We start from the raw sequence: 19910 nt of genomic DNA on the forward strand, positions 1-19910 counted from the left end.
ATGATTGCACAAATGGCGCGACTCTACATCGTGTACAACCAAAGAAATGAAAAATTGCATATTTGCATACAAGGAAATAAAATGCATTCTGCTATCATGTATAACTGATTAGAAAATATTTAAAATGTTAATATCAAAAAGGAAATAATGAGAAATAAGGCTGAAAAGTTGAGGTTCAGAATTTAATCAAGCCAAGGGACAGAACTGAAAATATTAGGAATCCCTTTTTATTTTCTAGGCAGAACCCATTGTAGAATGTGAGGAAGAGGAGTGGTGGGACCAGACCCATGTTTTAGGATGGTCAGTGACAGCGGGAGCAAGTCCAGTTGGGCTAGAGGTGTGGAGCTTGGTGCCTGGAAGCCAAAGACACCCAGTTGAGGGAGCAGTGAGGACTCAAATGCATTGTCATTACATAGGTGATGTTACCAAAATCAGTATTTGGAACTGGAGGAAGTCTTGAACCCTAATGGTTAGACAGCATGCAAGAGGTCTGCAGGGAAAGCATGGCTGCAGTGTCGTACGATTTGTGCATACCTGTTTAAAGGAACTGTAACAGAACGCCTGGCATCAACCCACAATTTCCTGTTTCAGGCAGGGGAGGAAGGGGAGAAGTGTTTTGTTCCCCCAACTGTGGACCTCTCCAGTCTTGTTGTCTCTTCCCTCCTGAGGTTTGTCATCTGCTCCTCCAGCCCTTACACCATTTTTGTTAGTACCACTTTATGGACAGAGGAGAAAGAAGAAAGGTGCCTATTAGGTCTAACACATGAGATTTTTTATTCTAACTGGACAACTAGGGGCATGGTTCTGATTGCTAAGGACTGAGTGAATTATGAGTTGGGTAGCACTCCTAAAAACTGGGCAGGCCAGGTGCAGTGTAACAGGCCTGTGATCCCAGTGGCTCAGAAGGCTGGATCATGAATTCAAAGCCAGCCTCAGCAACTTAGTGAGGCCCTCAACAACTTAGTGAGACCCTGTCTCTAAATACAATACACACACACAGAAGTGCTGGAAATGTGCCTCGGTGGTTAAGTACCCCTGGGTTCATCCCCAGTGGGGAGGAGTTTGGGCAGGAAATGTGAAGGAAGTTATGACTACCTTGAGAGAAGGATCAAAAGAGTGGTCAAATTAAATGAGAGGGAGAAACCCAAAGCACATGCACCCTGATGAGATGAGATCTTAGTTTGGGATCTACTGGCTCCCATGAGTCCAGTGAGCCTAAATAGGGAGTGTTGAGGTCACCTTGGGCAAATCTCAGTTGCACTGAGCTGTGCTTTTCTTCTCCATCTGGCACAAGAGGGTGGAGAAAACTGGGCTGAAGACTTTGTACGCTTTAACAAAAATCAGCATAAAACCAATGTAATTGCTGGTTTTGGCCTTGGAACAGAAGAGGGATGATTAAATGGAAAAATGCTGAAGAGAAAGGAAAGCATTTTGTGTGGCCTGCACCTGGGAGCTGCTATACATGGTACCCCGCCCTCTGCTCCAGTCGTCTCCATCCCCAGCAGTCCCAAACGTCATGCTGTTGGTAAGGAAAATTCTTCATAAAATCAGTATGGGATTTTTATTGAGAGAATAGCTAAGCATTTTACTTTGGCTCTATTTCATGTGTCGTTCCAGCTGACCCTCCTCCAGGTACATCCTCTACATCATTGTGAACATGCTTTTATTCATGCCCACGTTTGCCCATTTTAGACCCTCACTGCTTAGGGCCCAGATCTAATCATTCCTCCTCTGATAAAACCCTCCCGTCAATTTTTCTCTCACATAACCCGTTTTACATACATGTTTGCTCGCTTTATTCATACACTCCCTCCTCCCCATTTACAGATGACAAGGTCACCACACATCCCTGCAGTTATGTGATGGTACCTGTGTGCTAATCTTCTGCTGAGGCCTCACCCCGGAATGCCTTGGATGGAAGAGCTTCCCTTACAGATAGATAACAATGCCTGCAGGTAAGATTCAGCATGTTGGGCTGAGTAAACCAAAGACCAGGACTTGTCTTCTACACCATTTCTGTCCTCTGAAAATGCAGTGTTCATGGCCCTCAAAATGTGGATATAAGAATGCTGCATACTACACTGAAATTCCTGCAGGTATATGAGCATGGGCTCTGAAGCCACATACCCAAAGCAGAATTCTGTCTGCTAATCACAGCAAGTAGCTTCAGCTTTCTGTGGCTCTGTTTCCTCATCTGTAAATGAAGAAGCCTAAGATGTAAGTTTATGGGGTTGCTGTGAGGATTCAGGGCTCGCATGTATAAAACAGGATATGGTGTGCGCTTGGTAAACCATGGCTGCCGTGACCATGACTCAACCACTCTCCACAGAGTTCTTACTCCAACTTCCATCACTCTCTCTAAATGGAAGCTTTGTCTTTAGGTAAACTTTAGAAGAGTTTGATATGGACTAAATACTAATTTTCCCTTTGACCTGATGTGCTGGAAAGAAGAGACATTTTGGAACCCACCCACCTCAAAGTGCAGAAGCGCCAAAGAACTTGCATGTTATATCCCCAGCCCCATGTGACCCAGACACTGCCCCTTGTTTCCTTTTGATGCTATGAATGAACAGAAACCAAAATCCTGCTGAAAGAAAGGAAAAGGAAGTGATTACAGAAAACGCGTCTCTACCAGGCACTCCTGCCAGCTGCCACTGCCCTGATGGCAGCCAGGCCTGGCAGCTCTGCCCGCTGTGGGTGACATGTATGTCTGTGTGTAGAGGGGTACTTAGGACTTATGATTTCACAGGTTGGAAGGGCTGAGCTGTGCTCTCTCAAATCTGACTCCCAAATGGAATTCCTGGGTTGTTTTTAAGACATGGATCCCCAGATGACATGGTGGAGATTGATCTGTCCTGGAGCACCAGCACCCATGCTTCAGCCTATGGGACATGTGGATCCAGGATCTGCACCTGGATAGGTAGGCTGGCCCCAGAACCTTCACTCTGTAACTGTTGAACTCACTGCCCAACAAGTCAATGCAAATAAAGGGTTTCCTGTTCAAGCATGTTGGGAGGAGTGCTACTTAAGGTAAACACATTCAAATTTTCTCAGGATTTCAAAGATGAATGTGCATCTCTCTACACCTGTCTGCAGCTATCTTCTCTGTCTTCTCCCAAAGACCAACCTTTCCACTGTCTTGCCTTTTTTGCTGACTTCCCTCTTTAGGACTAACTCTCTTCTTCATCATTAATTTTGCCCCTTTCACCGGGTCATTTTAACAGCATACAAACATGCTCTAATAGTTCACACCTTGAAGACCCTCTCCTTGGCCCCCATCCCTTGTTCCTCTGCTCCATTCCTACCAGGACTTGTTGAAAGATGTGCCTGTGCACTTCTTACCTTCCTCTCCCTCGTTCCGTCTCATGTCTTTTCAGCTTCTGAGCTCCCTGCATCTACTTGTGTCCCCATTCATCCACTCTCCCTTCAATGGCCAAAGGAGTCTTGTTAAAATGAAAGCCAATTCATGTCAGTTGATTCAAAGCTCTTGGGTGTTTCCCTATCTCCCTTAGAACAAGAATAACTTCTTACATGTGTAATGGGCTCATGCGGTGTGGCCCCTGCTTGGTTCTACCCACACTGCCTCTTTCCATCTGTATTAGTCAGTTTTGCCTCACTGTAACAAAATACCTGAGATAATACACTTTATAAAGGTTTATTTTGGCTCACAATTTTGGAGGCTTCAGTCCATGATCTATCTATTGTTCTTGTTGTTTGGGGCCTGTGGTGAGGCAGCCTATGGCCAGGAATGGGGAAAAAAGGAAAAGGATGAGTCTGAGTCCCACAGTTCCCTTCAAGGGCACACCCCTAGTGATCTTAATAATTCCCATGAACAAAGCTCCACTTCTTAAAGACTCCACCACCTTCTAATAGGACCAAGCTGGGGACCAAATCTTTAGCACATGGGCCTTTGGGGGCCTCCCAAGATCCATCCTAAGCTCCTCTTGCACCGTCACCCATACTTCCATAGCTCCTCTTCTGATGGCAGCTCTTTTGCATGGCTGGGCTCATCCTTGAGTTCTCAGTTCACATGTCACCTTAGAGAGGACTTCCTGACCAACCTGTCCAAAATAGGCATCCTGGGATCGTCTTATTCCAGAGCATGTGTTACAATCCAGATGTATCTTATTTGTGTTTTGCTTGCTTCCCTGTGGTCTTATTCCACTAGAATGTGAGTTCTGTAAAAGCCATGAACTCATGGTCTTGTTCCCTCAACGTGCACACAGGAAGAGCCTTGTGGCTGTCTAGTGGACATCATATGTCAGGGAGGAAAACCTTCTTGAAGCTTGAGGCTAACACCAGCATATCTCACCCCCCATGACCAGATCCCTGCTTCCTTGGCTAGCCCTCCATCCCCCACTTTCTCACCCTCTGTGTGCTCACACTTTTCATTACGCCTTTGCCTAGGTGATTGCCATTTTTGTTACAAACCTGAGTTCAGGTGTCAACATCCATCCGTTAGAGCTCTCATTTGGCCTCCTGTGCACAACCTCCACTGAAGCATGTTTAATACTCTATCAAGCCAGCATCTTTTTGACCTGGTTAAGAATGCAGGCCCTGACATCAGCCTGTCTGGGTTCGGACACCTCCACTGCCTTGTGCATGGTTGTGGGCCAGGTCTTTAACTTTTCTTTTATTCCGTGTCCTCAGTTATAAAGCACAGAGAATAATGTCCCCTAAGGAGCAAATGGGATGCCTGCCAGAGGCTTGGAACGGCTGGCATGACAGCCTCTCTGTGAGATATCTTCCTTTAGACATGAGGGAACTGAGACCCCAGTCTCACAGCTCCAAGAGGACAAGCCCAGGCTCTTTGCGGTCAGACAAAAAGCTTTCCCTGGCTTTACTTCCCGACTTTGTCACAGACCACAGCACATCCTGAGATCTCATGGGTTCAACTGTCACAGGGCTTGGTGGGACATGCAAAGAGTAGCGACACGCCTGGTAGGAAAAGCTGATTCTGATGCAGGTAGTTGTCCTTGGTGGATACAAGGAAAAGAGGCAGCAGCAGTGGGATAGAGACAATGTCATGGCTGTTCACCTGGGAGGTCATAGGAGGCATGTCCCTGTCCCTTTAGTAGAACTATTGCGGACATTGGGAGGGTTCTGCAGAGTCTGAGACCCTAAAGCCAAAGAAGATGGGGAGAGTTCATGAAGCATGTGGCTACTGTTACTGACTCCATTTATTATCATCCCTGGGCAGGAGAAACACATGGATTCCATTCCAAAGTTCTTTTCCCCTTCTATGTGGAATGAATATGATTCGTTCCCAGTTCCTCATCCTTCAAAAAAGACAGTTAAAACAAGGGATCCCCATTTCTGTCTATATCATTAAAATTGTATTCTAACTTTAAGTCAGATTTTTAACCTAAGCCTTTTTCTTTTCCATGTAGGACTTCTTCTACAATTTCCAAGATTTTTTTTCTTTAAAGTCAAACACAAATTTTAAAATACCTTTGAGGAAATCAATGAACAGCAGACTCTTAAGGTTTTTCTTCTTTTCTTTTTTAATCAATTACCCAATATTGTATGGTTGATTCATTTATACTCAATTTGACAAGATTTATTTTAGCAACTTGTCTTTGCTGAGTCTTCCTAAAACATTCTGTTAGATTTCCCTATTTTATTTCACAACTCGTTGGTTTACTTAATATTAAATTCTGTCATTACTGGTGGTACAACAGGAACTACAGGTTTGGGAACAGGTTGAATAAATGTAACTCATTTGGGGAGAGCAGAAGGGGATAGGTGTAGAGGTCCTAGGCCAGAGCCCTCATCTTGGGTCAGCCTCGGAAACTCAATGTGCTTTAAACTCAGAAATCTGTTATTTTCTAGACAGAGATTGGCAGGCAGAACTGAATAGTGCCAATTAATTTTCAAACAAAAGTTGCACATGCAGATCCTAGTTAGGCCAGCAGGTGGCAGACATGGCTCACAAGCTGCCATCCCCTATAAGGGATTTGGCAGGAGGCTGAGCCTTTTCTGGGATTAGTGGATGAGACCAGACAGTCCCTCATCTTGCAAAACCCACATGAGCTTTCATCTCCTCTACAACTTTGACTGCTTATGATATTTTCCTTTGCACGTTAAAGCAATTCCTGGATCATGGTGAGAGAACTCAATACCATCACAAAAACACACTGGTGTTCCCACTACCTTCTCCAAGTCTCAGTTTTCCCTCTCAATAGGATGAAAGGGGACAATTCCCATCTTACTGAGTTGTGGGGAGTCAAGTTGCCCCAATCTTTTCTCTTTTTCCTAAATAGAAGGGGAGGGCAGTATTTTACCTTTGGGGGAATCATTAGTTCCCTGGAATGTGGCTGGCCACAGCAGTGCTCCCAAACTTAGAGTGTCTCCACTGCCCCCCCCCCCCCGCCCGAGTGCCCAGCAATGCTCTAACCTTGCCCGCTGATCTGCTTTGGCAGGTGTCCTGGTTGTTGAGGCCTCTAGTAAGTTGCAGGGATAGTTGGCTGGCCTACCTCACCACCAGGGGAGTGACCCAGCTCTGGACTCATCCTATAAGCTTGCACTTCACGGTGGTCAATCAATGATGCTTCCTGGGAGCATCATGATCCTGGCATTTGTCACATGGCTCATTCTAACTGGCCAGGCATTGTCATAGACTATGCCTAACTCCAGGTAGATGTGTGTTTGGGTGTGAATGAGTTCTCCAGTGGTCAGAAACTGGGGCACTTTGGTGACTACCACTCTCCCCCCAAACCACAGCAGTTTACTGCTTGGGAGTAGAGAGGCCACATGTGAGGACACTGTGTAGGAGCAGGTACACTATGGCAAACATGGCAGCACTGACTTTGCTCCACTTGAGGCTTGTCCTCTCCTGGCCTGGCCTAAGCTGGGCGGGGCTGGCTGTGTTCGGATGGGAGAGGGGGCTCTCTTGAGGGATGAAGGTTTGAGATCTCAGAATAAACTAGAGGAGGGTTTGTGGGCATGGAAGGCACAGGGTCGGCACTTGCTTGCAGGGACTCTGGAAGGAAGATGGCACCTGGGCCCCATCTGAGGGGGGGGGGCAAATACATGCTATGCAGCCCTGTACCTCAGCCACCTGGGGTACCACTCCTGTTCTCCAGCTCATAGGCTCTAGCCCTGGAACAAAACTGGGGACCTGCAAAGAAAATCAGGTTATAGTGGGTGGCTCAGGGACCTCACCAGGCAGAAACCAGCTGCAGAGCCCAAGGCAGGGATGGAGGAAAGGGGGCTGGTCTTGAGCACTGGATGCAACTAAAACACAGATTTGCATAAATCCAGTTCCCCTAACAACAATGTGGAGTCCTCGGGGGGCTCCCAACCCTGCTAGAAAGAGAATTTGGTCAACCCCTGTGGCACAGACATAAAGAATGGATCAGGTAAGGCATCATGCTTTCAGAGCAAATTTAATAAAGAATGTGAAGTGTTCTTGGTGGCTGCTCGCTCCTGAGTGCCATCTTTGGGTAGCCATGGGGGACTCTTCCTGGGTGAAAGGCTAAATGCTGCTCTTGTGGCAGGCACCGTCCCCTCTGACACCCATCAGGACCCGCATAATAAAAGCAGCATCCAGATCCCACCTGGGGTATATGGGGTCCCAACAGTCCCATCGGGGTGTCAGGGTCTTTCTCTCCAGCTGGTTCCAGAGCACCTGGCCCTGCCAACAGCCTGGTCTGAGCGAGAGGCTTCTGGCTCCTCATGTGGCCTGTGCCAGCTCTGCTGAGGGTAGAGTGGAGCAGGTGCCAAGTGAGCTCTTCCGTTCTCTCACTTTGGGGCTCTGGCACCTTTGACTCCAACAGTCAAGCTTCCCAGGGTAGAAAAAAACTCCTCCATCTCCTTCTGCAGCAGCTGGTTCCTCCTCTCTGCATCCTCCCGTGCCCGCTCAGAGTTCCTCAGCTTAATTTCCAGCATGGTGTACTTCTTCTTCTCCTGGTCCAGCTCTTCTTCTAACCGTGACATCTGTTTCCTCAGGTCAGCACTGTTGGCTTCCATGCTTAAAAAGAATCAAGAAAAGATTTCTCAGACTCTGGCTCGCTGGGTTTTATCAAACAGAACCATCTAGAAAGGGGCAGTCATGGCCAAATCGGGCAAGGTCCTTGAGGGGAGGACACCACAAGACCTGGCACTCTGCCAGAGAGCCAACTGGGTCTGTATGAGGATTCATGCCTTCAGCACTGGAGGCTGGAGGCCACCATGAGTCCCCACTAAAATAAAAGGACTCTTGCCCATGTAGCCCCATCACTTGTCCCACTGAGGGCTGCCTGCCCTGGCTGAGAGCAGCTCTGGTCCCGGTAAGAAGGGAGGGGAGAGCCCCAACTGTCCCTTGGTCTTTGTTCCTATGTCCCTCTCCTTCCTGCTGCTCTGACACCACCTAGCACTCCAGCCGTTGACACTTACAGGAAATTCCTACATGCCCTTCATGTCCCAGCTCAAGTGTCCCCCCTTAGTTCTGCTTCCTTAGTGATCCTCCCTGTAGGTCCTGGCAGTGCTCCTTGGTGCAGCCACAGATCCTCCAAGGTCTATACCACATTCTGCAAAAGTTGGCACCTCCTCCATCTTTTTGGCCAGCTCCTGTCCACCCTGAGATAGCTTGCACACTGGGGCCTGGGGGATATAAGCCCCATGGTGGTGGATGAGCTAAGAGTGCACTGAGCCCCCACATGTTCCTCTGAAATACAGCGGGTGAGCCCGTCCCAAGACACTACAGTCACCAGAGAGGGAGGATAATGCATGCCCAGCAAAGCACCTGGAAGATGGCAGATGTGGAAGAAACATCAGTTCCCCACCCTCCAAGACAGGGCCCAGGCCTCCATCTGAATCACTGAGCCTAAGTTTGGAAAAAGGAAACCACCCTTCACGGGAGCAAGGACATGCGGTCAGAAAGCAGATCTCACTTGCTTCTCCTTGGTCCCAGCCCCTTCTTTGCTGGCATCTCCACATTCCCTGCTGCCCCAGGGCCAGGTTCCTCTCCTCTTCCTCTTTATACCTGAATGACCCTGTCCAGTCTCTTGATCCTAAGCCCCCTGTCCAGCCTATTTATTGAGCACATCCAACTTTCTGGGCCCCAAACTGAGCTTGTAACCCTACTTTCCACACCACTCCCAGCTCAGCACCCCTCCAGGGAGCACCTTCCTCAAGCTGCTCCACCCAAACTGTCATGTCCTCCTGGAGCTGGTTCTTTTTCTCACTCCCACATTCTATCAACCAGCAAAACTCACTGGCTCTACTTTCAAAATATGCTGACAATCTGGCTGCTTCTCCCCACCTCAACTGCTGGCCCCTTTGGCCTGTGCCAGCCTCCTGGCCTTTTAAATGGTTTCTGTTCTTCCCTGGGCCCCTGATGACCACTCCTCTGCAGGGTGGTGGCTAGGTATACATGGGAGAGGGAACAAAATGTCTCAGACCCTCCATTGCTCTTCATTCATTCTCACTTCTGCTGAACAAGACCAGAGCTTCACCCAGGCTCAAGGGCCCTCACACTATCCCCTCCACCCAAGGCTGAGGACCTGCCCCAGCCTTCTCCCCAGTGTCCCTCTTCCCTCCAAGCTAATTTATTGTGTACATCTAACACACCAGACATGGATGAAAATGTATCTCATGCATGATTTTTCTGCCCTTATCCCCCCTGCAAAAGAATGAGGGCAGGGGTTTTGGTCAGTTTGGGTCACAGCTGTGTCCCCAGGGTCTAGACCAGAATCTGGTACTTCACAGACAACAGTCTCTTCAGGGAATGCTTGAAGGAAGACCTCCATCGGAACGTGCGGAGGGGCTCCAAGTTCCGAGAGAGGCAGGGTGTAAAGCGGATCTCAGACATGCCCTCTCCACCACACCAGCCGGATGACTTCACAGCCACTCCATGAGGGGGTACATTCCCCAAAGGCCTGCTGGATGGGGCAAGGTGCTAGCTGCCCCCTCCTTCCTGTGCTCTCAGACCCTCCTCACTGTAGACCCTCCCTCTGACCAGGATAACATCCTGGGCCACTCTGCCCATGAGGATACCACAAGGGTCTCTGCTGAGGTCCCTCTTCCTCTGGGAACCTCATCTTCCTCCAGCCACAGAGCTGCAAAGAACATGGGCAGTGGAGGCTCCTGAGCCCCTGGGACATGCAGCACTGGGCTGAGCTAGCCCACCCAAGTGAGGCACTTCATCCTCAGGACAAATGGGTGGGCTAACATCAGCCAACAGCAGGTGGAGCTAGGACTTGACTCCGGGCAGTCTGAGTCACAGCCACCACCCAACAACATCGAACTCGTCCCCAGGAACCAAGTCACATTGTGCAGGTGACAGGGAAAGGGTCAATGGGCTCCACAAGCAGGCAGGCAGGGAGAGGCTGATTCTGACCTCTGGGACATTGTGGGAAGGTCATCCTTCAGTAGTCCCCAGCTTCCACTGTATCACCTTGGAACCAGGGCTTACCTGTGTGGCTTTCCTGTTTTACACCCTGGGTTTTACTCCTGTCTCCTTTCTCCTCTGCTCAGCTCCATCCTATTGGCCCTTCAAGTCCTGGCTCAGGCACCACTTCCATGACCTCCCCCGCTCCAATGTCCTTTTCCGTCCCTTCCTGCTATGAACATGGTGTCTGTATACACCTGGCACTATGCAGCCCAAAAGAACATGGTATCTATAGATACCTGGCACTATGCAGCACAGCAAAAGGGCCAGTCACTGTCCTCCCAGGTCCCTGGTCCCTCCCAGATCCCAGACTAATGGAAAATGGAGTCCTCAAATGTCACTGAAGGCCGGCAAGGGTGCGAGACCCAGGCTTAAAGGGGGCCTGGGCTGAGCAGCAAGGGCCTGAGATGCTGATGGAAGCCCTGTGTGCTGGCTATTAGTGAGAACTGCATTGACCTCAGTGGAGAACTCAGCTTCTTAGGATTTTAGTAAAGAGAACACCCTCCCCTCGGGATGGCTGAGAGGATGGATCTTGGACCCATCTGTGAGTGAGCTTGCAAGCCACCTGGAGCGGGAGGCGCAACAGCTCTGTGACCAGGTTGGATGGGAGGGAGGGCTTGGCTCAGTACAGCAATTGAACTCCAGTCCCTAAAGCTCTCCCTCCCCACCAGGCTGGCCTGCCCTGCACATGGGCCACAGAATGCAGTGCCAGTGGTTGGCCAGGGCTGACATTCTCACCTACACTGTAGGGGGGCATTGATGGAGCACTCACTACATGCCAGACCAGTGAGCTTTGGAGTTTACAAAGATGGAAAATTCAGCCCAGCCAACCCAGGGGTCCCAGGGGCATCCTCCTGGATAGGCAGGAAGAGCTCCCAGCTCCCAGCCCTGCCTCTCAGCACCCTCTTCCAGAGTGGGCAGCCACAGAGGCTGTGGACTGGTACAGCTGGGGCCCTTTACCTTTTCAGACTTGTCTCATACTCAGTCCTCTGCCGGCTCAGCTCTGCTCTGAGCTCAGCCACCACGCTCTGGAGAGCCTGGCAGTGGCGGGAGTGGTCCTGGGTAGGGCTGCCTGGGTCCTTGGGTTCACTGCTGCTGCCGCCACCTACACCCGCCTCATCCAGACTGTGGCCCAGGTCTAGGGACCTGTGGTCCTCACTGCTGCTGGGGAGCGGCGAGGGCTCAAGGGCCCATTCGGTGTGCAGGGAGCTGCAGGTGGATGAGTCACTAGCCCGGCAGGCCGTGCAGCTGCTGATGGAGGCTTCCCGGGAGGACAACGTGCTGGTCACGCTGACAGTGCTGGGAAAGAGGCTGGGTGGGGGCACATTGTCATAGGTGGAGAGTCTTTGTGTGGAACCTGAGTTCTTGAGCCGGTCTCCTGATGAGGCCCGGCGGTGACCTCGCAGAGAAGACAACCCGTTCATGAGCCAGTTCCCACCAGAGGAGATGATGGGCACTTCTAGAGACGAGCTGCCCGCCTTTGGGCTCCCTGACCGGGACCCTGGCTGCCGGAAGGAAGACTTCCAGTTGGGCAGAGTCTGTACCCTCTTCCCAGGGCTGGTGGCTGCAGGGCCACCTTGGCTGCCTAGGCTTGGAGGGGAGGTTCTAGAAAGCATTGCTGCAGCTGGCCCGTCCAAAGATGAGGTCCTGTGTGGGGGCAGGCTGGAGCCACCAGGCTCCCCTTGGCTGTCGCTGGGGATCTCCTCAGAGTCCCACCCCACTGTGCACTGTGGGACCCTACAAGGGGAGGCAGGTCCTTCTGGGGTAGGCGTGGTGAAGAGCTGGCTGTGTTTGCGGATGAGGACAGTCATCAGGTGCTGGACTAGGGAAGTACCTGCCGCAGAGAGAGAAGAAAAAGGCTTTGCTGTTAGTGGCTCCAGCCAAGCAGGGTACGTGTCCCCTAAGAAGCCTTCACCTGAGTCTGTTGTAAAGGACCATCCCATGTCCTCTGGATCCAGGCATGGGCAGAGGAATTGTGCCTAAGAATCTCCTTCCCTGGATGCAGATCTTGAGCAGGGAGGAACAGGGACAATTCCCATCAGGGCTGTGGTAGGAACAGGAGGCAGGCTGAAACTGAAAACCTGAACCTGGCACAGCAGAGCCCTGCTGGCTGTCCTGTGTCTCCTTCCTATGCTGCTGATGCTGGCTGTGCCTGACTGTCCACCCTCTGGGGGCAGAGGACCCTGGCACAGGAATGGAGCTGTCTTACATGCGTATGGGCATGCACACAGTATCTTCCACACAATCCCATGGGCACACAACAATCTGACCAAGTGCCCTGTGACACAATTCTGGGGACACAGTTCCTATGGTGGTGAGGCTGGTGTCAAAAGTAGGCTTTCGGGAAGGACCATGACAGCTATCCAGTAGCCTAGCTCACTCTTATTACCCACAACCGAACAGAGACCACCCTGGGGAAGTCTGCCAGGAAATAAGGAAGGTCAAAGGCTTAGATGGACCCTTTGACTGAGGTAACTAAAAACCCAGGAAAGAACCACATCAGGAATTTCTTGGTCAGAAAACTAGATGAAGCAGGAATTCAGTAAGGTAGGTGGGTAGGTATTCACCCTTGGGCATTTGGGCAGCCAGGCAGGTGGGAGCGTGGGATTTCCCTGGAGCAGGAGAATCAGGCCAACACAGAGGCCTGAGCAAAGGGCCAAAGTAGAGGCTACACCCCAGGCAGAGGGGGAACCAAGGAGCTTCACTCACCCCGATACTACTATATCTCCCCCAGTCATGCTCAGCAAGGAACTTGGCCTTCTGCTCACCCAGAGCCAGGATGGTATGGCCCCCACTGGTGTTTGTCACTGTGTGAGTCCTGGCCAGCCTCTGCTATCAGCTAGAACCTCAGGAGAAACCTGTCTGCTTGGTGTGGGAACAGCAGGACTCCAGAACTAACTCTTGTCAGTTAGTCTTCCCAGGGGCCCGTGAGCACAGGCTCTCATTTCCAGGCCAGCCTAGACCTGTGCCCTTTAAATGTGGCTGGCTGACCTCACCTGTTAGCCTCAGTTTCCTCATCTAGAAAATAAGGGCAATCACCACAGCACAGGCTGCTTAGAGGACTGAAAGCAAGTGATGCGGTACGAAGGAGAGGAAAGCGAGGCACACTGAAACCAGAACCACGCTGCTCTTTTCCTTCTCTCTACTCCCCCACCCCCGTTCTTTTTCTCTAGACCAGGTCTTACTATGTTGCCTGGGCTGGCCTCAAACCCCTGGGCTCAGATGACCTTAAAACCTTAGTCTCTCTATGTTGCTTTTCTTTTTTTTTTTTAAATCATATTATTTGTTATCATGGAAGAAAAATTCCCCGGGGGTTTTCAAAGCTCTGACACCCAGGAATCTAGGACAATGACTTCATCATCAAAGTAAAAAAAAAAAAAAAAAAAATGTCTGTATTCAAGGGCAAGGGCACTGACCTCTCCCTCTCCACCACAGTAACCGGGGGCCATTCTAATGACATCCAGTGAAAACTGCTAACAGTCACAGGGTGAAGTTCCTTTTACAGCCAGACCCCAAGGGGGTGGGATCTAAAGAGGCTCCTGCTAAGTCCCCAGAGATAGAGGCACAGCCATCTAAGGTACCTTCCCCTTGGTCTGGCTCTGTGCTGGTTCTAAAGATGAACCCTGGACAAAGATGAGCACAGACCCAGAAGCACCTGGCACCCCAAGAAGCTTCCCTGTTACCTTCCATGATGGTCACTGGATCCTCTATCTGTGGCCGTAGTATGTTAGGTCCAAAAACAGTTGCCAGGTTCTGGACACTCATCTTGTTGATATTTGAATGGGACTGAACTTCATCCAGAAACCTGCAAAGCAAGGAAGAAGCAATTGGTGAAGAACTGAAATCTGAAGTCCAGCCTGCATTGGGATTCTTGGTCCTTTATGCTCTGCTCACCAGCCACACCCACCCCATGTCCAGGCACACCCCCACACCCGGCCAAGCCTCCCGCAGGCTTCCATGGTTGCTGGGCACAACTAGCTGCACCTCTAGGCATGGGGCTGGGTGAGAGCTACCCACACATGCCCCCAGCCAGGGCCCAGAATGACACATGAAGGGTTGTGATCAAGGGGCACATGCTTGAGAGATGGGATGGTGAGAGGTGCCCAGGGCAGAGGGTATGTCTTCCAGAATGATCCACTTAGGACTGATTAAGCTGCCTACTTTCAAGGAACTGTAAGCTCTGTGAGCTCAGGTTCTGGGTTCTTTTGTGCTCCCTGCCATACCAACGCTTGCCAAAGCTGTGCTGAATGGGTGAGTGACCCAGGCCTCCTCTGCAAAGGACAGTGTGTCTATGGGGGAGCAAGGGATAAACACAGGGCCAGAAGGGGTGGCCTCCCACCCCAATGCCACTTACTTGCAGATATATCTGAGCAGGTTGTAATTGGCCTGGGGAAGGTTGCTCACTTGTTTAGCCAATTCCAGAGTCCCCTTGGGAAAGAAGAAGAAGAACACAGAATTTTAAACAGTGAGTACTTCTCTGACTGGGGGAAGGGCTGGACAAGGATCAGAGAGACGGGGGCCCAGCCTCAGATGACCACCTCCATGCCCCCCCATGGAGGGGTGGAGCCAGGCTGTGATTTCTTGGGAAGGCTGATTTCCTTTCTGGGAGCTGGCGTGAGGGGTGAGCCTCTTGCCAGGTCACAGAGGAATGTCTCAGCTCACTTATCAAGACACAAATATTTGCCAGATAACAGCCCTCATCTCCAACACAGCCACAGGGAAGGCAAACAGTGCTTCCCCTGCCCCAGCTGCCCAGGGTTGCAGACTCGCACCTGCAGGGCTGTGAGGGAGGAGGGACCCTCTGTCCTGAGAACTCTCTCAAATTCTTTCCAAATGAGACAGGATATACATAGGTAAAAGGTCTCTTTTTTACTGAGCCCCAGGGCAGGTCTGGGTGGCCTGAGGCAGGCATGGGAAAAGGCCATAGCATAGAAACACCCACTGCAAGTGGCCAGAGCTGGGCACCCTAGACCAACATCCCTTTTTAGGAGGGAACCTGTCCCTCCCAGACACTTATGTCTACACACGGGGAGGGCCCTACAAAGACAGCAGGATGCTCCAGCTACTACCCACTCACACAAACAGCAGTCTTCATCCCAGGAGCCATGTGCCATTGAAAGCCACGTGTCCAGGAATTTGTGTCCTGACTCCATGTGCCCACCACCCACCAGTCCACCTCCCAGGATGGGTCCCCAGGAGGCACTAACCTCCCCCTCGTCCTTGGTGAGCAGCTGGGCGCAGCTGAGGAAGTCCTCGTACCTGGCGAAGGGGATCACGGGCTCAGGGAGCTCCCGCAGGTAGAGCTTCAGCAGGGAGGCCACCGTGTGCACATCTGTCGTGCTGGGGATGGAAGAGGAAACATGGGTGAGGCCCAGGACCCCAGGGAGCTGCAGGAATGACACTCATGCCCCACTCCCCAAGAACAGCCTCTGGTCTTAGATGGTCCACGTGTGTGCACGTAGTGGGGCTACATCCCAGCCAGCTGCCACTGGCCGAGGAAAGGTCCAGGTGCGGACAGGTGTCCAGTGGGGTGAGCACCGAGGCTGTGTGGCTGGGAGCTCCAGCCGGGAAACACTCATTATGCCCAGACACCTACTCAGAACTGAGTCACCTGCCTGTGCAGGCTAGCTGGAAGGCTGCCTCTCCTGCACAGGTTGCATCCTGTTTGGGTTCTATGGCATAGCACCTAGTTTTCAGCTGGCCTCTACTCCATGCTTGCATTTCAAGCAGTATCTGGGACCCATGGGGCTTATCCACTTTTCTGGCCTAGATTGAAGTCCTAGACCTGCATTGCCCTCATGAGAGGCTCTCAGGAAAGATGGGCTTGAGGCAGGGAGACTGTGGCTGTGCCATAAAGGCAACACCTGGCATGGCCAAGTCCCATGTGGCCTCACTGAGATAGGCACTGGTGTCCCTTTCAGCTCTGACATTTGGGATTCTAGGGTTTCATATGCCCACATCCCCCAAATCCATACACACGAGGCCCTCTCTCTGCCTCAGGCCTGGTGACTCCTGGTCTAGTCAGGGTCAAACAGCCTCCAAATCCTGCCTGACCTCCCTCTCCAGCCAAGCAAGCTGCTACCCACCCTCTACTGCCTTCTCCAGAGCCACCTTTGCTACTGATGCCCCAGCGTGATTACAGCCCTAGTAGGTGCTGGGTCAAACACAGTGGCCCCTTTGTCTCTGGGCCTTTATGAGTTCAGTGGCAGCAGCTGCCTGAGCGGGAGCCTGGGGAGGGCAGGAAGAACCATCAGGGCGTCCTGCAGAGAGACATGTGTCTAGAGAGAAAAATGGAGGCGAGTCAGCCATCACTCTTCCCCCACTTCTGCAGGTGCTAGTGGGCCACTGGATGCAGTGCAGCCCCTGTACTTTGCCAGCCTTGCCTAAGGCCCCTTCCCCAGTGCCCTGCAGGCCCTGCTGTGCCTAGACCCTGGCCGTTCCCCACACCCTGACTTTCGCACAGTCCTCCCTGGTCTTCCTCAGCCCTCTTTTCCACACAGGGCAGAGGTCCTTCCTTCAATGGCAGCCCCAAGGCTTTTTTCACACTTGCTCCTGAATTCCCCTCCCACACCCACTGTGAATTCAGTCCCTTGCTGATGCCAGCACCCAAGAACATTCCACAGCCCATGGCACAGCGGGCACCCACCAGCCTGTCAGTCTCGGCATACACACAAGCCGCTGGTGGAGGGAGCTGGGTGCAGGGCGGAGCAGACACAGTCACACAGCAGACCTGACCCGGGGTCAAATCAGCTGCTGAGGTGCAGTGAGGCAGATCAGCCTGGGCCAGGTTCCTTATCTGCAGGTTCTTGGTCATCCCTTCCTTCCCAAGGACCCCTCTCACCCATGCCAACACCAGCATCCATCAGAACATGGCTGAAGCCTCTTGACTGTTCCCCACATGCCACATTCCCCTAGAATCCATTCACATGCACACACACACCCCAACATGGTTGGGCTCACATTTCCCACCCTGTAACTTCTGATGGCTTCTGATGGCCCTGCCCCACCTCTTCTGTCTGGCCCTGTCCTCCAGCTGCCTCCTGCAAAGGAAAACAATCCATTCTGCAGCCTGGGCAGAGTTTCTATCTGAGAACTCTTCCACCCCTAAAGCCCATGACCTGTGGGCTTGCCTGTCCCAGGAACTCCATCATATACCCTATTGGTTCCCTATTGGTTCTCAGGGTCAGGGCAGGGGTTCCTGGACATATTCGCTTGTTTTGTTTGCCAGACCCCTTAGGAAGTCAGCTGCAGGTGGGCACAGACCTCATGTGTCTGGTTCACTGACCCCTTCCAAGGTGCTTCTCACACCAGGGAGAGATGCTGAACAGTCAGAAAGGGATGCTGCAAGGTTCCACAGGTTCTGGTACAGAGGAGACCCTCCTCAGCGCCCAGCCACAAAGTGGACAGCACCAGGACAGCTGCCACAGGCGAGGGCCCAGGGGAGGTACTGTGGGAGGGACAGGCATGGGGCAGCTTGGGTCACCTGGCTTCCATCCTGGTGAAGGAACTGATGGGGGAGGGACCCAGGACCAGGAGCTCAGTGGATATTCTTATGCAGACGAGCAGGAAGAGGAGGAGGGGTTTTCATGGTGGAGGGGACAAGGGCAGAAGCCAACACCCCAGCTGGCAGGGAGGCTATGCAGAGAGCACAGGGAGGCTGTAGCCTGGAGAGGGAGCGCTGCCTTGTACCCTCTGTAGGCATGTGGGCAAGAAGAGGAGCTGGGACCCTCCTGAGCAGGCAGATACAGCTACAGGGCCAGGGCTGCTAAGGGATACTAGAAAGAAGAGAAAGGTTTCAGTTACCCCAGGAAGAATTTCTAAAGGGGGAGGGAATTTATAAATGGCAGCCATGGGTGTATGGGGGGACACTGCTAAAAAAGAAGAGTAGCTGCGGAGCCTGAGAAATCCAGCTGGGACGATGGGCCTCCGGTTACAATCCCAGGAGGAGGAGTACAAGTGGTCAGAAAGGGAGAAGGCAGACAGGAGAGGTCCATTCTGCATACAGGGATGGTCTGCCCGTCCTGCTAAGAGGCTGGGGTCCTGGGTCTGCAAGCCAGGGCTGTGGAGACGGTAGTCTCTGTGGGCACCTGGTAGTCACTGCAGCACGGCTTCAAAAGACAGGCCAGGAAGGGAGAAAAGCCAAGCCGAGCCCACCTGGAACCATACCACAGGACAGCACTGTGCCAAGATGGAGACATGCAGGGTGGGTGAAGTGTGGAAGGCCTGTGGCCATGCCAGTAAGCCCATCCCAGAGACGTTTGAGTAGGGGAGTGGGGAGGTCTGATTTGCATTCACAGAGAATCTTTTGGTATCATCAGGCACTAGCATCCTCGGGGAGCTTCTAAAATCTGATTCCCAGGCCCCTAACTATGCAGCATTTACTTGAAGCAATCTCCAACCCTGGCATCAGCCTGCATAGGACAGAAGAGGCCTGGTTGGTGGAGGTTCAAAATGGACCACAAGCTCATTAAGGGTCAGCATTGGCCCAGACCTCTAATCCCAGGAGCTTGGGAGGCTGAAGCAGGAGGGTCATGAGTTCAAGGTCAGACTCAGCAATTCAGTGAGGCCCTAAGCAACTCAGTGACACCCTGTCTCTACATAAAATATAAAAAAGGGCTAGAGATGGGGGCTGGGGTTGTGGCTCAGCAGTAGAGTGCTTGCCTCGAATGTGTGAGGCACTGGGTTTGATCCTTAGCATCACACAAAAATACATAAATAAACAAAATAAAGGTACTGTGTCCATCTACAACTAAAATGTATATATAAATATATTTATATAAATCTATTTTAAAATATTTTATAAATATATATAAATACATAAATATAAATATGTAAATATATATTTAAATATATATATATATATAAAAATATATACATATATATTTATATAGGCTAGAGATGTAGCTCAGTGGCTAAGTACCCCTGGATTAAGTGCCCCAGTACCAAAAAAAAAAAAAAAAAAAAAAAAAGCCAGCATTGGGACAGAACTTCACAAGGCTCTAGGGGAGTAGACCACTGGCCTTCCCTGGATAGACCACAGACCATCTGCAGGGAATAGTGGTCGGTCCTGGACTCCACATCTAAAGAAAGGAACTGACAAACTTCTGCCGGTGGTGAGGGGCCGGGGCAGAAGCTGGAGGGCTGAGGGTGTTCTACCCAGAGAGAAGAAGACCTGGGAAGGTCAGGGTTGCCCATGAGTATCCCCAGACCTTTCCTGAAGCAGAGGGGCCAAGTCTTAGGCACAGACCTAAGACGGGATGGAAGCTCCAGGGAGACCTGGGTTGGTCTGAGATAAGAACTTTGTTATGAAAAACTGCCCGGGATCCTATCAGGGAGAAAGGAGCCCCCCAACATCCCTGGGGTAGGCAAGCCACACCTCTCTCATTCTCATTTTCTGGGCTACAGATGTAGTTGTCTCCACCTAGGAAGTGGCACCTAGGATATGGGTAAGCCCCATTGATGGGTTGGGATGGGCACAGATGGCTCCGCTGGCTCCCTTGCCTGAGACTTGAGTGAGCATGGGGTGGAGCGGCTGTAC

At 51.5% G+C, this 19910-nt stretch overlaps 1 protein-coding gene across 8 annotated transcripts in view; it reads right to left on the reverse strand.

Moving 5' to 3' along the window:
• Positions 1–7369: 7369 nt before the first annotated feature.
• The window catches only part of Arhgap22 (Rho GTPase activating protein 22), a 198513-nt gene continuing 185972 nt past the window's right edge, over positions 7370–19910 (reverse strand). For 7 of the 8 annotated variants that reach the window (XM_046446763.2, XM_058579996.1, XM_046446765.2 and 4 more), the window contains 5 exons: positions 15580–15712; positions 14727–14800; positions 14056–14177; positions 11333–12206; positions 7370–7972 (listed from right to left, as the gene is read on the reverse strand). In XM_046446763.2, coding sequence (XP_046302719.1) covers positions 7744–7972; positions 11333–12206; positions 14056–14177; positions 14727–14800; positions 15580–15712 — 1432 coding nt within the window. In that variant the 3' untranslated portion in view covers positions 7370–7743. Of the gene's footprint in view, positions 7973–11332; positions 12207–14055; positions 14178–14726; positions 14801–15579; positions 15713–19910 lie in introns of those variants that run through there. The other variant, XM_058579997.1, reaches the window with a different exon arrangement.

The sequence above is a fragment of the Marmota monax genome, unplaced genomic scaffold (assembly GCF_021218885.2).
Source record: "Marmota monax isolate L192 unplaced genomic scaffold, Marmota_monax_Labrador192_F-V1.1 WCK01_AAM20220418_F8-fsc00207, whole genome shotgun sequence".
Lineage (NCBI taxonomy): Eukaryota > Metazoa > Chordata > Mammalia > Rodentia > Sciuridae > Marmota > Marmota monax.